The 14,864-nt window shown below is 54.7% G+C and overlaps 6 protein-coding genes across 6 annotated transcripts; 4 read left to right on the forward strand and 2 right to left on the reverse strand.

Annotated features, from left to right (window-relative positions):
* Nucleotides 1-12: 12 nt before the first annotated feature.
* On the forward strand, nucleotides 13-1,403 carry N656DRAFT_776328 (Snf7-domain-containing protein). The gene is made up of 5 exons (XM_064814614.1): nucleotides 13-239; nucleotides 299-513; nucleotides 568-628; nucleotides 685-942; nucleotides 1,002-1,403. The coding sequence occupies exons 1-5, from the start codon at nucleotides 234-236 to the stop codon at nucleotides 1,131-1,133; spliced, it is 672 nt and encodes a 223-aa protein (XP_064672803.1). The 5' UTR covers nucleotides 13-233; the 3' UTR covers nucleotides 1,134-1,403.
* Nucleotides 1,404-2,925: 1,522 nt separating this feature from the next.
* Nucleotides 2,926-4,822, forward strand: N656DRAFT_766491 (PP2C-domain-containing protein; the record flags this gene model as incomplete). The annotated part of the gene is made up of 2 exons (XM_064813482.1): nucleotides 2,926-4,269; nucleotides 4,328-4,822. 2 exons carry the CDS (start codon nucleotides 2,926-2,928, stop codon nucleotides 4,820-4,822), a joined length of 1,839 nt encoding a protein of 612 aa, XP_064672804.1.
* Nucleotides 4,823-5,156: 334 nt separating this feature from the next.
* Nucleotides 5,157-6,522, reverse strand: N656DRAFT_776330 (uncharacterized protein). Its single transcript, XM_064814615.1, has one exon. It carries the CDS (start codon nucleotides 6,221-6,223, stop codon nucleotides 5,384-5,386), a length of 840 nt encoding a protein of 279 aa, XP_064672805.1. The 5' UTR covers nucleotides 6,224-6,522; the 3' UTR covers nucleotides 5,157-5,383.
* Nucleotides 6,523-7,346: 824 nt separating this feature from the next.
* On the forward strand, nucleotides 7,347-7,776 carry N656DRAFT_489763 (uncharacterized protein). The gene has a single exon (XM_064809822.1). It carries the CDS (start codon nucleotides 7,381-7,383, stop codon nucleotides 7,726-7,728), a length of 348 nt encoding a protein of 115 aa, XP_064672806.1. The 5' UTR covers nucleotides 7,347-7,380; the 3' UTR covers nucleotides 7,729-7,776.
* A 973-nt stretch (nucleotides 7,777-8,749) lies between these two features.
* Nucleotides 8,750-12,937, forward strand: N656DRAFT_795922 (uncharacterized protein; the record flags this gene model as incomplete). The annotated part of the gene is made up of 4 exons (XM_064817473.1): nucleotides 8,750-8,823; nucleotides 8,895-9,082; nucleotides 9,143-12,838; nucleotides 12,894-12,937. 4 exons carry the CDS (start codon nucleotides 8,750-8,752, stop codon nucleotides 12,935-12,937), a joined length of 4,002 nt encoding a protein of 1,333 aa, XP_064672807.1.
* Nucleotides 12,938-14,129: 1,192 nt separating this feature from the next.
* N656DRAFT_776333 (mitochondrial import translocase, subunit Tom22) lies at nucleotides 14,130-14,762 on the reverse strand. Its single transcript, XM_064814616.1, has one exon. It carries the CDS (start codon nucleotides 14,728-14,730, stop codon nucleotides 14,206-14,208), a length of 525 nt encoding a protein of 174 aa, XP_064672808.1. The 5' UTR covers nucleotides 14,731-14,762; the 3' UTR covers nucleotides 14,130-14,205.
* Nucleotides 14,763-14,864: the final 102 nt, after the last annotated feature.

Genomic DNA, 14,864 nt, shown 5'->3' on the forward strand with positions numbered 1-14,864 from the left:
TGATCTCATACCGTGACCCGTCATCAGCCTCGGCGCACTGTGACTTGTCTGCGTGGCTTGTGCCGCGCTTCTTGCCCAGAGCTGCTGCCTCACCCATCAACAGACGAAGCACCTCGCATAGCAAGCCCGCGATTTTCTCTAGTACACGGGTTTCTTCTGCTTACCTTGGCTTTACCGTGTCGAAGATTCGTTCGTTTCCGACGGTTTAGCTGAAACCTCTCTCAACCGCCAACATGAATGTCAGCGTCCCTGAGTGGCAGACTTCGCAATCAAGAAGCTGAGGCTGACAATTCCCTAGATTCTGGAATGGGCTTTCGGCAAGCGCATGACGCCAGCGGAGCGTCTACGCAAGAACCAGCGGCTCCTTGACAAGGCCATCAGAGAGCTGGACCAGCAGAGGGTCAAATTGGAGAAGCAGGAGAAGACACTCATATCCCAAATTCGCCAGAGTGCACAGAAGGGCCAAATGGGTGCTTGCAAGATCCAGGCGAAGGATCTCGTCCGCACGCGAAGGTGCATCCCATTTCTTGCATATCTCTTAGCTCGCTGCTGACGAATCTTGACCAGGTTTATTGAGAAATTCTATGGAATGAGGAGTCAACTACAAAAGATATCGCTCCGTCTTCAGGTCAGTATGCCAGCGGGGAACCCAGGATCCGTTCACTGACATGCTGCCGCCGCTAGACATACCGGACAAATGAGCAAATGATGCAGGCGATGAAGGGTGCAACGACGGCGCTGGGGAGCATGAACCGCACAATGAACCTCCCTTCGCTCCAACGAATCGCGATGGAATTTGAACGTGAGAACGATATTATGGAGCAACGACAGGAGATGATGGACGACGCAATTGATGACGCCATGGACGTTGGCGTCGATGAGGAGGGAGACGAGGTAGTGGAGCAGGTATTGGAGGAAATCGGTGTCGACCTAAGCCAAGCTGTAGGTCTACCCTTCACAGTTCATCAACCTAACCGCCTGCTGACCTGTATGTTTTCTAGCTTGGTGAGACACCATCAGGGTTGCAGTCAAGTGCTGTAGCAGAGCCTAGAGTGGCACAGGCTGTGGGTAGCGGCGGGGGCGACCCAGGCGACGATGATCTCCAGGCACGGCTGGACAGCCTAAGAAAGTGATATGGAACTATGGTTAGGTAATGGGTGCCGCCAGTCACGACTCCATCTATGCGGGACCGCAGACCGAGACACTGGACTGGCGGGTGAGTCTTCGGCTGGGTACTGACGGCTCATAAAGCATGCTTCCGAAGCGCAGCATGCCACACCAAGGCATGTCTTGCATCGAATGGAACGTTGGGCTAGGAGTTGCCCTTTGTTGTCGTCAGATGGAGATGCGAGGAGTTTCGGCCTGTTTGGCGTTAATGGCGTACGTGAAGTGTTAGGTTGAGGTGGGTTTTAATGGCTTTGGTATCTGGGCATGCGAGCTACAAACCTTGAACGCCATTAGCACTGGCTGGCGGTTCAGGACTGATAGACAGGGTTTTGCAAATCGCTAGAGTCCAGAGAAGCCGCAAATATTTGGTCATCTGCCGCATCCTCCTGCATTGCAGACGGGATGCCCAATATTGCAAAGTTTGGAGCTCGGCTCGCACCCTTCTCCGGCCAGTCAGATCGGAGTATACGGGTCGATTCCCAGGGTCCTAACTAAACTGAGGTAGTCCGATGCGCCAACTTACACTGGCAAGTCCTCGCACCGCTGAACAGACTGTGGTCCTCTTGGAAGAACGACAGGCCTTTCCTCGCGGACCTAACATTCGCCTTGCCGCTTCCAATCAGCGGTCCAGAAACAGTGGCTGATTGAAAGGGGCGCGTATCCAACTGCATGGGTTCCCTTTCAAACAAAGGACGGATTTCCTAATGTACGGATCACACCTACACCTATGGATAACAAAGCCATAGGCTACTACCGTAATCTCCTCGGGCCGCCTTCTACTAGGTACACTCCTCGTCGTACTATTTAGTAGTAGGTAGTAGTAGGTATCCCACCGTACTGTAAATGAGGCGCATTGTGCCCCTCATGTAAATGTAGTTGGTACAGTGCGGGGTCGGCAGCTGGTCAGAATACCCCACTCCGCGGCGACTCCTGCCGCCCGCTGCTCGCCCGCTAGCATTACCAAGGAGCAAGGTAAAGCTCAAGTTGTGTTCTGAACAATCTCATGAAATGAGGTGCGCGCTGCAGCATAACACCACCCACCCGGAAGGACGAGACTGACTGACGCTGCCTGCCTACCCGACACTATTACCTGTAGCTACCATACAGGGCAGCTTTCCCGTCGCCCTCTGTCCCGTCGCAGCCCAAGCCCGCTAGGTAGCATGAGCCAAGGCCAATACCTTACTAGTAGTGATTACGTAGATACGTGAGTACAGTACCTTAGGTATGTGCAACGCCGTTGAGGCTCCTGGCAAGTCCGTGATCTTTTTCTATTTCCTCACCGTTTCCTGTCACCAGGCACAGCGTCGATTATCTTTTCGTTTGCCCATTTACACCGTTGCGACCTCCGGTTGTGCTGGAACGTCGCAGCTTTGGGCATTACATCATCCCAGGTGCTTCACAAGACGCCTCCCTCAGCGAAAACCAGGCACCAACCCACACACTAACGAGATTGCCCGCATCCGCACTCGTTGGGCATTGTTTCCCGTCGCCTCTTTCCCATCCAACATCATCCAAGAGAGTGTCTACTAGTCTATATGGACTGTGCGAACTGAAAGGCGCATTTCTGGCCAGCCTTTTAACTTTTCGACATTACTCTGTACATTACGACATATTGTCTTCTGCTTTAGGCCGCCATTGCCGTAGCGCAAGCTTTCCGACTACTCACCCTCCTCTTTCTCCTTCCCTTCTCCGTCACCAACCAATCTGGCAGGCAACAAGCGACGCAGTCTCTCCTCTCAGGGAGGTCTGCTGAATAGAATGTTTGGCGGCAGTTCAAACTCGGCGGGTTCCAAATCCGAGACTAGCGCCGTATCTGATTCGAGTAGCAACCGGAGAGACAAATCCGGCAGCAAGTCGCCTTCCCCAGAGAAAGACGCTGTCAGCGCCGACCCCGACTCACCATCCTCGATCAAGAACTCGAATCAGACTGGGAACGTTGAGAAGCGGACCGGCAATGGCAGCCCTCCTAGCGCAGCCAGTTCCACAGAGCAGAAGAAACGACGGAGTAGTGGGGTGAGCGGCCGAGCCAGCAGCCTGATGGCCCAAGCAAAAAACACCTTCTTTACCCAGGTTGGGAGTCGTACCAACAACGATCCGGGTGCTGACACAAAGTCGTCTAACCAGACTCCTTTGCAAAAGCTCGGCAAGCAGGACCAAACTCTTGCTGTACCCCAAGGCCAGCACAACAATGCCGCTGGCCAGTCAATGCCGGGCCCTCGATCGACATTCAGAGTCGGGGTCTGGGAAGATCGGAATAAGAAATGTAGGCGCACCATGGAGGACACGCATGCCTTCCTCTACAACTTTCTACACACTCCGGCTCCTGCGCTTGGAACCGAGAGCGGTAGCCAAAAGCAGACAAAGTCTGCAAACGACGGTGAAGTTGCAAACGAGACTCAAGGACAAGACGTGATGGAGACCGATAACGGGTATTTTGCAATCTTTGACGGGCATGCTGGTACCTTCGCCGCGGATTGGTGTGGAAAGAAGCTGCACATTATACTTGAAGACATCATTAGGAAAAACCCAAACTCCCCTATACCGGAGTTACTCGACCAGACCTTTACAGCCGTCGATGCACAGCTGGAGAAGCTACCGCTCAAGAATAGCGGCTGCACGGCCGCCATCGCCGTGCTTCGCTGGGAGGACAGAGTGCCCAGCAGCTTGTCAGCTACTGGGTCTCAGGCTATCGCGCCAGCTGTAGCCAAAGCAGCGGAAGAGGCTTCCAAAACTGACGAGGCGAAGCTGAGCGAGAGCTCATCGATGGTGACTCCGGAAACCGCCCATGCAAGGTTAAAAAGTACGGCAACAAGGCAACGCGTTCTTTACACGGCGAATGTTGGAGACGCGCGCATCATCCTCTGTCGTCAGGGGAAGGCCCTTCGGCTGTCGTATGACCACAAGGGTAGCGACGAGAACGAGGGCAAGCGAATTGCCAACGCTGGCGGTTTGATACTCAACAATCGCGTCAATGGCGTACTTGCCGTCACCCGGGCCCTTGGCGACACATACATGAAAGATCTGGTGACTGGTCACCCTTATACCACCGAGACCGTCATTCAGCCGGATTTGGACGAGTTCATCATTATCGCTTGCGATGGGGTAAGTTTGGGGATATTGACATAATATGAATGTCTGGTGCGCTAACTAGGTGCTGTAGCTGTGGGATGTCTGCTCTGACCAAGACGCAGTAGACCTCGTTCGTCACATCCAGGATCCAGTGGCAGCAGCCAAATTACTGGTCGACCACGCCCTCTCCCGCTTCAGCACTGATAACTTGTCTTGCATGATTATTCGCCTGGACAAGGAGGCTCTGCTGGACCATCAAAACAAGAAGTCTAGCGCCATCGGGGTTGAGGGAGATGCTGCCAACGTCTCAGGCAAGGTCAGCGAGGTTGACAAGATTGTGAGCACAACCATCGCCAAGATATCCGAGGGTGGCACGCCTGCGGTGGGCATTTCTGCCAGCAACAACGGTCAAGGCCATGATCCTGTTCCGCAGGAGGATGGCGACGCTAGTTTCACGCCGACGGTGATTGAGGGCCCCGTGAAGGAGGAGCCAGCCTCGATCGAGGATTCACCCGACGCCGCTATGGATCAGCCAGGAGACTTGCTGAGAGACTCAGATAAGAATTCACCACCGAAGAGTTCCTAGCATGGGTTTTGGCGGTGGTGCTTGACTTTGCGGGGCTTGTTTAGGCGGCAAAATCCTGCGGATTCTGAAGGGCACAAGAGGGGACCGCTTGGGTGCCCGAGCTGATCGTGCGTGCACGTACTGTTCCCAGGCATCTGCCTCTCGAATGACTATCGACGTGGAATTGCTGCGGTTGAGGTGTCTACTGAGCGGGGCAATTGTTGGTGAACATGGACATGGACTTAGTTTCGGGACTTGCGGGCAAAGGCAGATCGGGTACGCTTGGCGGATATTGGCATCAGGCGAAAGCAAGAGCGAGGGCGCGTAGATGGGAGGGTTTTGCACTGGCTTTTGGCTTGCTTATTCAATTGTCTGTAAATGTACGGCACACAAATGACCCGGCCGGCCGTATTCCGGCTACGGACTCCGAATACCGGACTCGTTGGCCCGGGTTCATCAAGCAAAATAACGTTAGGGGCTTAATATATCTCCCTGTCAATCTTGCAGCTTGTGCATGCTAGAGCCCTTAGAGGACGACAATGTGCTCTCATTCTACGAACATCCTTCAATCCAAGCAACCTCCTAAACGTTTGGGCGCGTGATAGAAAAGAGCGAGGCGCTCATATCCCCAGTTCCACCCTGTTCCATCCTAGCCATCGTCTTCCTCATGGCAGTCCCGGCCATCCCGCTCACCCCGCGCTGGTACACCGCCTCGGCCAGCATCCGCAACTGCATCGGAAACTGTGGGTCCCCGTACCGCTCGATGACCGCTGCCTTGTCCACCTTCCCGCGTCGGGACAGGTTAAGCCACTCGCACAGCTCGGTATCGTTCCCACCGGCCTGCTGTCCCTGCCCCTGGGCGAGGCTTAAATACGCCTCTTGCTTGGATTCGTCCCACCACGGCGGCAGGATGGTGGCGTTGCTGTTGCCGCTGCGGCTGCCTCTGGCCGCAGCCAGCTCCAAAAAGCGGCGGAAGCCGGCCAGGGGCGTTTGGCTGGCCCCGGAAAGCCCGCCAAAGATCTCGTCCCGCAGCTTGGCCGGCCCGTCAAAGTTGAGTGTATCGGTCACCCGTAGCCGGTAGGCGTCGATGAGTAACGTGTACACGTCCTGCTCCGGCATGGGCGGATGAAGATAGGTCGAATTGTCCAGCCTTGTGAAGGGTTGCCGGATGGGCTGGCTTAGAGCTTTGGGAGAACGCATGCCTCCCGAGGTGCCAGTGCTGGTGCTGTTGCCTGGGTCTGTGGTGGAGGTGGAAGCCGATGAGGGCCTGCTGGTACCGCAGGACCGTTTGTGAGATTTCCAATCTGCTTTCTGGCATTCACGGGAGCAGTAGAACGTCGTCGAGCACTTTGCGCAGTGCTTGAGGGAGACGTCAGGGGGCGAACGCTGACAGCTCGCGCAGGACCGGGCGGAGGTGGCCATGGTGAGAGTGCTTCAAGATTGATGGAATTGGAGAAGGATAGAGGCTTCGGGGTCTGACAGGATGATAGGTAGGTAAACAGTTCTCCTCTCGAACGAAGCTGGACTTGGTGAGTTCAAGTGGGCTGAGATCGAAGCTAAGGAATCCCTATATAACGTCACAGGCTGGGGTTTGTCCTAGGCTTGCTCCTACCTCACAGCCAGTGTTTGAGCTTTGAAGAGGCGTTTGCACCCCAAACACAGTCACTCTCGTCACCGAATCAGATCCACTGAGCAACCGAGCCATCATGATGATGATAAGGTCATGATATACGGATAATGCATCTAAAGCCAGGCGCCAATGGGGCTGAGGATACAGTTTTCGCTTCCTCAACGGGAAAGGTTACTAAGTTAGGCTTACCTACGGAGTACAGCGTTTAGGTTCGCCAGGGGGCGACACGGCAACCTCGCGTGAGCTCTGTTTGGTTTGAATGGCTGGTTCCAGTTGATATACCGGCATCAGTGGATATGCTGAGGATGGCGCACGCCGATCTGGAAGGAGAAGCACCCCGCATGCACGACATCTCTCAAGTTGACTGGAGCCACGAGAGCCCGTCGGTTCAGGTTTGCTGTCTCCTAGAAAAGCTAGCGTGGAGATTGGCGGGCAAGAAGGGGGAATGCATGGCCGATGACCCGAGATGTCAAAGCGGATGTTGGGTTCTGGTGTTGTCGGCAACGGGTGGTCGCAGCGGGGATGGATTGGGATGATAAAGATAGTATGTACGGAGTATCCGTAGATGGGGCTGCCGTAGGTGCGTCCATACAAGTGTCTACAATACAACCCTTGTTTGTTTGTTAGCGCGGAACTCAGGACATGGGTCCCGGTTCAAATTTCAAAAAGATGCATCTCAACAGTCATAAGGAGTATGTCAACGAGGAAAAGTAAAGTATCTAGCAATATTCAGAATGTTCCATTTCAACTGTCTGTTTATCTGTGCAAAAAGTGGCTGTTTTGCTGTTGAGATTTGAAGTTTGGGTTTGAGCCCAGTCTACAAGTCAGGCGCTAGCGAACAAACAAGGGGGGTATTGTACTAGAGCCCTGCGGTAACTTACGGTAAGTTACATATGTATGAAGTACTTCGTATTGTACAATACATACATACAATACGGATACCTCCGTGATGTTTGCGAAGGGCAGAGCAGCTAGCGCATTGATCAGCGTCGGGGTTCACTGCACTCTCGTGGTCAACCGGGCAGAGAAGATTTCCGACAATCTTATCCAATTCCAACTTCTTAGGCGTCGGGTACAAGACAATATCTCCAGTTTTCTGGCATCAACGCTAACTGGAGAAGCCGAAGCTGGTGCTTGGTTATGTTCAACATTTCAAGGCCTCTCATCGATGTCCTCGATGGTTCGTTGGAAGCATTACGTCTTGATGTTTGAAACGAAAGTACCGAAACTGGTCCCTAGAACGGTTGGATCGGCTGGCTGGGGCATCCCTTCTCCAAACTTCCAAAGGGAGAGATGAATTTGGAAATTGTACTCCAATATTGCTGTAAAATACAATACATACCTATTACATAGCGTTCTAGATTCTTTGGTCTAGCACATAGTGAAAGCGCCACAAGCATCTTGCTCTAGAAAAACAGAGAGAAGAATGAAAGAGCAAGATAGTACTCCAAAGAGTCAACCTTTCAATCCCTGATCAAATTGGCTGTTGCGGGCCCAGTAGGTATTGCAGGATTGGCTGCTCTGTAATTACAGCAAACGCTAACATGGGCGAAGATGTTCCTTGTCACTTGTCATCACGGGCACCCCACTCCCCCAGACCCCTGCGCTAGTCGCGGTTCCCTTCTCGTCCCCCTTATTAATGAAGGCCCAATGATAGCCTCCTAAAATATCTCACTTGGAGGAAGGGCAATTAACGTTAGCGGACGTCTCTGCAACACACCTCCTTATCGAACCTATCCATCCCCTCATTAAACCTAGGTAATTTTTTTTTTCTCTTTCGCTCCGGTTTGGTCTCGACGTCGACGACAGCACTGTCCTTCGCCTGCCTCTTCTTGACAGCCGCCAAAAGCGACCGGTTCCGGCCCAGCCTACGCTCCTTATTCTCTTCAGTCTGCCCTCGATTGCTTGAGCTTGCTCCTATCTTTGTCACCTGTTATTCTTCGTTTAGTTTATCCGTGTCTCGTTCTCGGACGACGTTCCCATTCCCGGCGGCTTGTCAAGAAAGCTCTGAGCGACCAGACTAGACGTGTACAGTACCTGGCTCATGGCTCGATTTCCGATGCTAGCCTAGGAGATCCGCAGCGATCCCTCGTGTGAATCCCGTTCCATGTCCTTGCGCGCCTCTACTGGCCCGCTCCTCGCTTCTCGACGGGCCAATTGCTCCATGTAACCTCTGAGCTCAGCCTCGCCTACTGCCCCTGAGCCGGTGTTTTGCAGCCTTGCCGTCGTGCCACACAGCTTTAGCCATACTCGCCCATTTTAGCCAGCAGTCGCGGATACACAGCTCGAACTGGCGTGACGCGAGTCGGTAATCGGAGATGTCATTAAATGGCTTGGACGATCCCAGAGTTAAGGAGGCTTATGAGGCAGCTGCCGCAGAGCCAGGAGGATGGTACGACCTCACCTCTGTTTCCTTAACCATGGTGTGACCGTCTTGTGCGCTGACTTTCGCATTTCGAATAGGTTCCTGCTGAAGTATGCCAGCCGCGATGAGGTTGAGCTGCTCGGCCGTGGTAACGGTGGCATTGTCGAGATACGTAATAACATCGCGCAGTACGAGGAGAAGTCGCCGCTGTATGGGTTCTTGAGGTACCGACGCCGCAATGTCATTATCAAATACTTGCCGGAGGATTGTTCCAGACTCATCCAAGGTGCGTTGGATCGCTTTCTGGTTCTTTTATGGCTTTGAGGCTTATCCAACCTCTGTGCAGCACGAGTGGCTGTCCATTTCACCGCTGTATGCGACCGCTTCTCGCCGCATGATACTACCTTCTCCATTGCGGAATCCAAGGAGCTCAAGGACACAAAGCTTTCGGCTGCCTGCTCCTTGCACACGGCGTCCGGCTCGACATCTTCTTCAACGAGCTCATTGCGTCGGAGACGGTTGATGGAAATTGCCGAGGAAGAGGAGGAGGAAGCACGGGAAAGGAAGCGTCAGTCACTAGTCAAAGAGGAGGAGCGGCACGGCCCGAGTGCGCCGCTGACCTCTGAGCCGCCCGGACCCGCAAAACTGAACGCAGATCTCGCCAATTTGCCCGAGGCCGCGCGGTTCACGAGTCAATTAGAGCCGCCGGTTTTCACAGGCGTTCCCAGACCCTCTTCACCAGCAAAGTCCTTTGATGAGGCTGCCCGTCGCATGTTGTCACAGTCATCGCGGCACGAACTGTATCCAACTTCTTCTTACCCATACTCTAAGCCACGAGTGAAGCTTGGCCCGAGGCCTTCGGTGGAGATAAGTGGCCGGCCCCGGTCAGCTGCCGGAGGAGCGGCAAACAGGCCCGTGTCGACAGTTCCCGCCGGGCTAAAATCATTGTCCAAGGGTTCCAGAAAGGGCCGCACTCACGAACACGACGAAGAAGCACCAGAATCCGAACTCAAAGAAGAGCCAAAAGATCCCTTCCAGCAGTCAGTTGCCGGATTTAACATGGATCCATCTGACGGCGAACCGGCGCGACCGCACACGAGCAGTGGAGCTCATGCCGCAATTGCCACGCCGTCTCCGCTCAAGATCAACATGCCTGCCATTGCTTTACCGCCCAACAAGCAGAGCACAATGACTCCCGAAAAGGCCCGTCTATTGAAAGCGATGAAGTTGAGGGAACAGAAGAAAGTCTCGAACTTGCAGTCAACACTGGACCTCCCTGCTCCTGACATGCCATCCGCCCCAGGCGTTCCGGATGAGAGCGACAATACAAACCCCGAAACACGGGCAATTTCGCCGCTAGCCGAGGATACGCTCCCAGAAGCGAACAGCCAGCAAAATGACGGCCCTTCTGACTTGAAAGCGGACCCTGAACCTGATTTCGATGCCGAGCCGGATCGTACCTCAGTTGATACCCACACGGATTCGCACCCTGCGTCTCCTTTGGCCGCTTCGGACATTGGCGATTCTACACAGGCCTCCTCGTTATCCGAGTCGACCGATGAAACACTCCTCGCCAAGGATCAAGGCCCGAGTCAAGAGGCGGAAGCCGACACACAAATTGCAGCCATCGCAGACAACGAAATTCTGCCATTAGAGAAAGGCGCTGATGCTGCTGAGGTTGGGTTGACCAATGGTGACTCGGAGAATGATAAAGCCGCAATGGATGGACGTGGGCGAGTAGATGACGAGGGTCCCGCGGTGGTCAAGGAAGATATTGAGCAGGAAAATGGAACTTCAAACCCAACACCCGACGGCGAGGCTGACAGATCCTCGGCAATCTCAGAGAAAGTTGAAAAAGATACAAGCAATGATACACTATCTGGAGCGGTTGATGCGCAAGAGACAAAGGTTTCGCATTCAAACGAGGAGCAAACGCCATCATCACCCCAGATTCGAATTCCTCTCTCAAAATTCTCCACACAGGAGGCGAAATCTCCGACAGCGGCTGCAAACCAAGCCATTTCGCCTTCTGCAGCCCGTTCTCCAGACATGGACAGATGGTCTATCCAGGACGCAGCCCCACCTGTGCCCGACAAGGATGACGCCCCCAAGACGGGCAATGATGCAGAAGGCGCTGCTGCAGAAGCTAAGCCGTCACGGCGAAATTTTCCTGGCCCTATTCGAACAGACCTTGATGCGCTTGAGAAGGACAAACGGCGCTCGGTGATCAGCATCACAGAGAACGACGGTCTTATGGATGAGCTGCAGTCGGCAACCGTGCAACAAGCAACACCAATCGCTGTGTCAAAGTCTTCCATGAACCCTTTCTTCTCTGCTGATGCCGGTTACAAGAAAACTCCCGGAGGAGTGGAGAGACCGGGCTTCTCAAGAGCCGTCTCGAATCCTGGCCGCAGCTCTCTTCTGCCCGCAGGAGAAGCCCCTGCAGGCACGGGCAGGTCAGTCTCGACCGGTACTGCGTACCTAAACAAAATTTCTCAGCAGACAACACCGTCAGATCTGAGACCCAAGAGCGCCAAGTTGGGATCGAGCATCTCGCAGCGCATCAAGGCATTGGAAATGCTTTCTGGAAGCGCCAGCCCTAGCGATACGGCGCCGAAAGAACGACCTGCTACGACTTTCTTTGCCGTTCGCAAAGCCAACACGAGGGAGCAGTCCAAATCACCCTCCGTGGTCGACAGAGCCAACTCGCTAACCAGAGGTCCAACGCCTACTCCCCCGGAGTCAATGGAGTCGTCCCCTGAAACTACCAGAGCAGCAAGACGTGACAGGTCCGGATCACTGGTGAACCGTCTGTCCATGTTTGAAGGGGGAAATCCACCCAGAGGCAGGCCTGAATCTATTCAAGTGAAGGCACGCATCATCCGTGATCCGAACCAGCCATTTCCAAAGGTCCCGGAACCAAGAGCGGACGCGGCAGACTACGGTCCCTTGGAGCTCAAGCAGTCGCCTTTGATAGTGGATATCCAGAGCCGCGCTGTCTCGCAGAGCCCGGCCCGGCCCCTTAGTAGTGTTTCGACTCGTCAAGCCGGACAGGAGTTGGCCTCGCAAGCCAAGCAGTCCCTGCTCGAGAGGCGGCTATCGAGGGATAGTCGGTCCCAATCCCAGGACCCGGATAAAGAAGGCACGGACGAGGAGGCGAAGCAACAGTCTACGGGCCCTCGCCCCCGACGGCGGTCATCTCTCTCTGTGGTCAAGGACTTCATCAAGGATCGCGGCGGTTCCCTCATTGGTGTGAAGTCGCCATCGACGGATAATCTTGGCCGATCCCCGTCGCCTGCGCCAACGAGCCTAGTGTCTCCTGCGATGCCTACATCTTCGCAGTCGCCGTCTCGTCCCCCTTCGGTTCATCAGACTGTGTCCCTGGCCCGTCGCCTGAGTATCAGCAGCCGGCGTTCATCGATAGAGCAGGCTACGCCGGCATTTTCCGTCAATAGCGCTGCAATTCTATCCCCTGCCCGCACTCCAGATGCTGGCGGTGAGTCCGAAACGGACGTCAAGGGCGGTGGCAAAAAGTCAGGCCCTCCCAGCCCTAATCAGAGCAAGGGTAGCCGCGCTTCTAGGTTCATGCGGCGTCTCTCCAACACGCTCGTCACCAGCAAGAAGAACTCAGCTCCGTCAAGCCCGCCTACCGTGGCCGAGGAGGACGCTGCCGAGGTCGAGGCTGCGTCCAGGAGCAGCACCGCCCAGTCGCAGCCTAGTATCGTCGCATTCATGGGTGATGTCAATGTACAGTTTCCGGACAACCTCTTGTGGAAACGTCGGAGCATTTGCCTTGACAGCCAGGGATTCCTGATTCTCAGCGCCGTCCAGGGCACGCCCATGATGCCGGCCGTTGCCCCGGGCAAGGACAGACAGCAAACGGGTCTAGTCAAGCGTTACCACATGAGCGACTTCAAGGCCCCCTATGCCCCCGACGTGGAGCTGCAGGAGCTCCCCAATAGCGTGGTGCTCAACCTTGTGGATGGGAGCGGACTGCAGATTGCTTGCGAAGATAGGGCCGGGCAGATGAGTATTCTGCGCAGTAAGTTACGCCTTGCTAAGGTCAGGAATGGAACGAGAGCTGACGAGCACCTAAGTCCTTGAAGAGGCCCATCATAACCACACCAGCTTCGGGCAATGACGATAATTGTCTCCTTGGCTTCCGTTATTGCCTCCCTTGCGTTTTATTAGCGAGCTCTGGCATCCCTGCTCGGTCCGGCGACCATTCAGTTTCCTAGTTGGGGCTTAGGATCCCTTCGTGCTTCTTCACCCTATGCACACTTATATTCCCTGTCTCATGACACATCACCATCCCCTCGCTACTAGATTTCGACATGATGCTTCTTTCCCTTTGGTTCTAATCGTGGGTCACGCGAGGCTTCGATTCGATCCCGCTTAACAATCCATTTGTTTTCTGTGCTCTATGATACCATCATTTCATTTGGACGGCTCCTCAGCTTTCATTTCCTTTTTCCCGTCTGGAACTTTCTTAGGCCTGGATGGCTTCTGGGGTGGCAAAACGAAGAGGGGGTAGTTGGAGGGAGGCACGTTGTTTTACCTTGCAGTCGACGAGACGAGAGGAAAGGAAGCAAGCAGGTACTGCGGCTAGCGTCGCGCAAGCATGCTAGCAAGTATATGCAGAATATTGAGATAGGGGGATAGGCCACCCAGACAGTTTTCAAGGGTACGTAAATAAAAACTTCTAGGCGACACATCTATTTCGCTGTCTGTCAGGGTCGATACAACACCATGCCTTCCAAGCATTTGTGATGGTTGGCCTCCTAGACCGCCTGCGTAAATACTAGTCGACTAGGACCGCAAGCCACAATGTTAGACCCGGAGAGAACTTCAGCGTAGCTAGTCCAGCACGCTTGAAAAGCAGACGCAAAGAGGAAGAGGGCGTCGGACAACCCAGGGCAAGAGTGCTAGCTCGAGAACTGCGGTGAGACGTTAATACATGACCTAAACATAAGATGCTCCTGCCTCCTATCTGTCGTTGGCACCCTATCATCCCAGACTGTCCTTTTGGCGAAAAGAGAAAATATCCTAGTATTACAGCACTGGCCCCCTGTGAGAAGCGAGGACTGACGGTTCATCATGTATATATACAGGAGAAGAGCGGAGCCAGTGTGAGTGTGACGGTCCCTATGTTGGTACGGTCGGTTTGTTTCGCATAGCAGCGAGGGGGATAAAAGAGGTATGTGGGTAGGTGACGTGCTTCCCGTTGAGTAATCGTCAACAGCGCGCTTCCGCCCAGTCCATTTGCGACAGACACCAGGCCGGCGCAGTCAATCCGTCAGTTAGACCACAGCGTCACGCCAAACTGAGTAAAAAGCGAGCGCAAAGTGTTGTCTGCCATCCTCCCGTTCCCGTTCCCCTTTTCCGTTCTGTTCATGAGAAAGCAGGCCCTCAAAGAGCCGGCCTAGCCTCAGCTTTGCCACCAGCCCCGGCACCCCCAAGAGCAGCAGCAATCTCCTCGGTACTCATGCCGCCCTGTGCACCACCCGCACCACCCTGTCCGCCCGCACCGGCGGTGAGCACCTCGCCGCCGAGCTCGCGCATGCGCTGCTCCTGCTCCATGGCCTGGATGCTCTGCTCCTCGCCCCAGGCGAGGGCGAAGGGGACACCCACGAGAAGGGCCGAGACGGAGACGGTCCAGGCGGCGCGACCCGCGAAGAGCAGCACCGATTTCACCGCCGACGTGGTCTGCTCGTACTTGTGCCCGATCCACCCGCGCGCCGCGGCGGGTACCATATCGCGCAGCGCCCCCAGCCGGTCGGCGAGCGTGTCGGCGGACGGGTCGTAGTTTGAGTCGGTTGAGATTTCGGAGTCTGTTTTTATATTGGAAAGAAGAGACTGGTTAGAAGCGCTGAAGAAATTTTTCCTGTCGAAGATGTGGCAAGTACATACCTGTGTCAGTGAAGTCCTCGTCATCCTCCGCGGGCCCAGGCTGGGGCTGCTGGAAGTGCTCATCTTCTACTTCCACGAGTTGCACCATTTTGGCGGATGTGTGTCGATGTGTTGAGGTACGGCCGGTATGGAATGAACCGAACTGAATGGGCCGACAG

The sequence above is a fragment of the Canariomyces notabilis genome (assembly GCF_033297395.1).
Source record: "Canariomyces notabilis strain CBS 508.74 unplaced genomic scaffold N656scaffold_4, whole genome shotgun sequence".
Taxonomy (NCBI): Eukaryota; Fungi; Ascomycota; class Sordariomycetes; order Sordariales; family Chaetomiaceae; genus Canariomyces; species Canariomyces notabilis.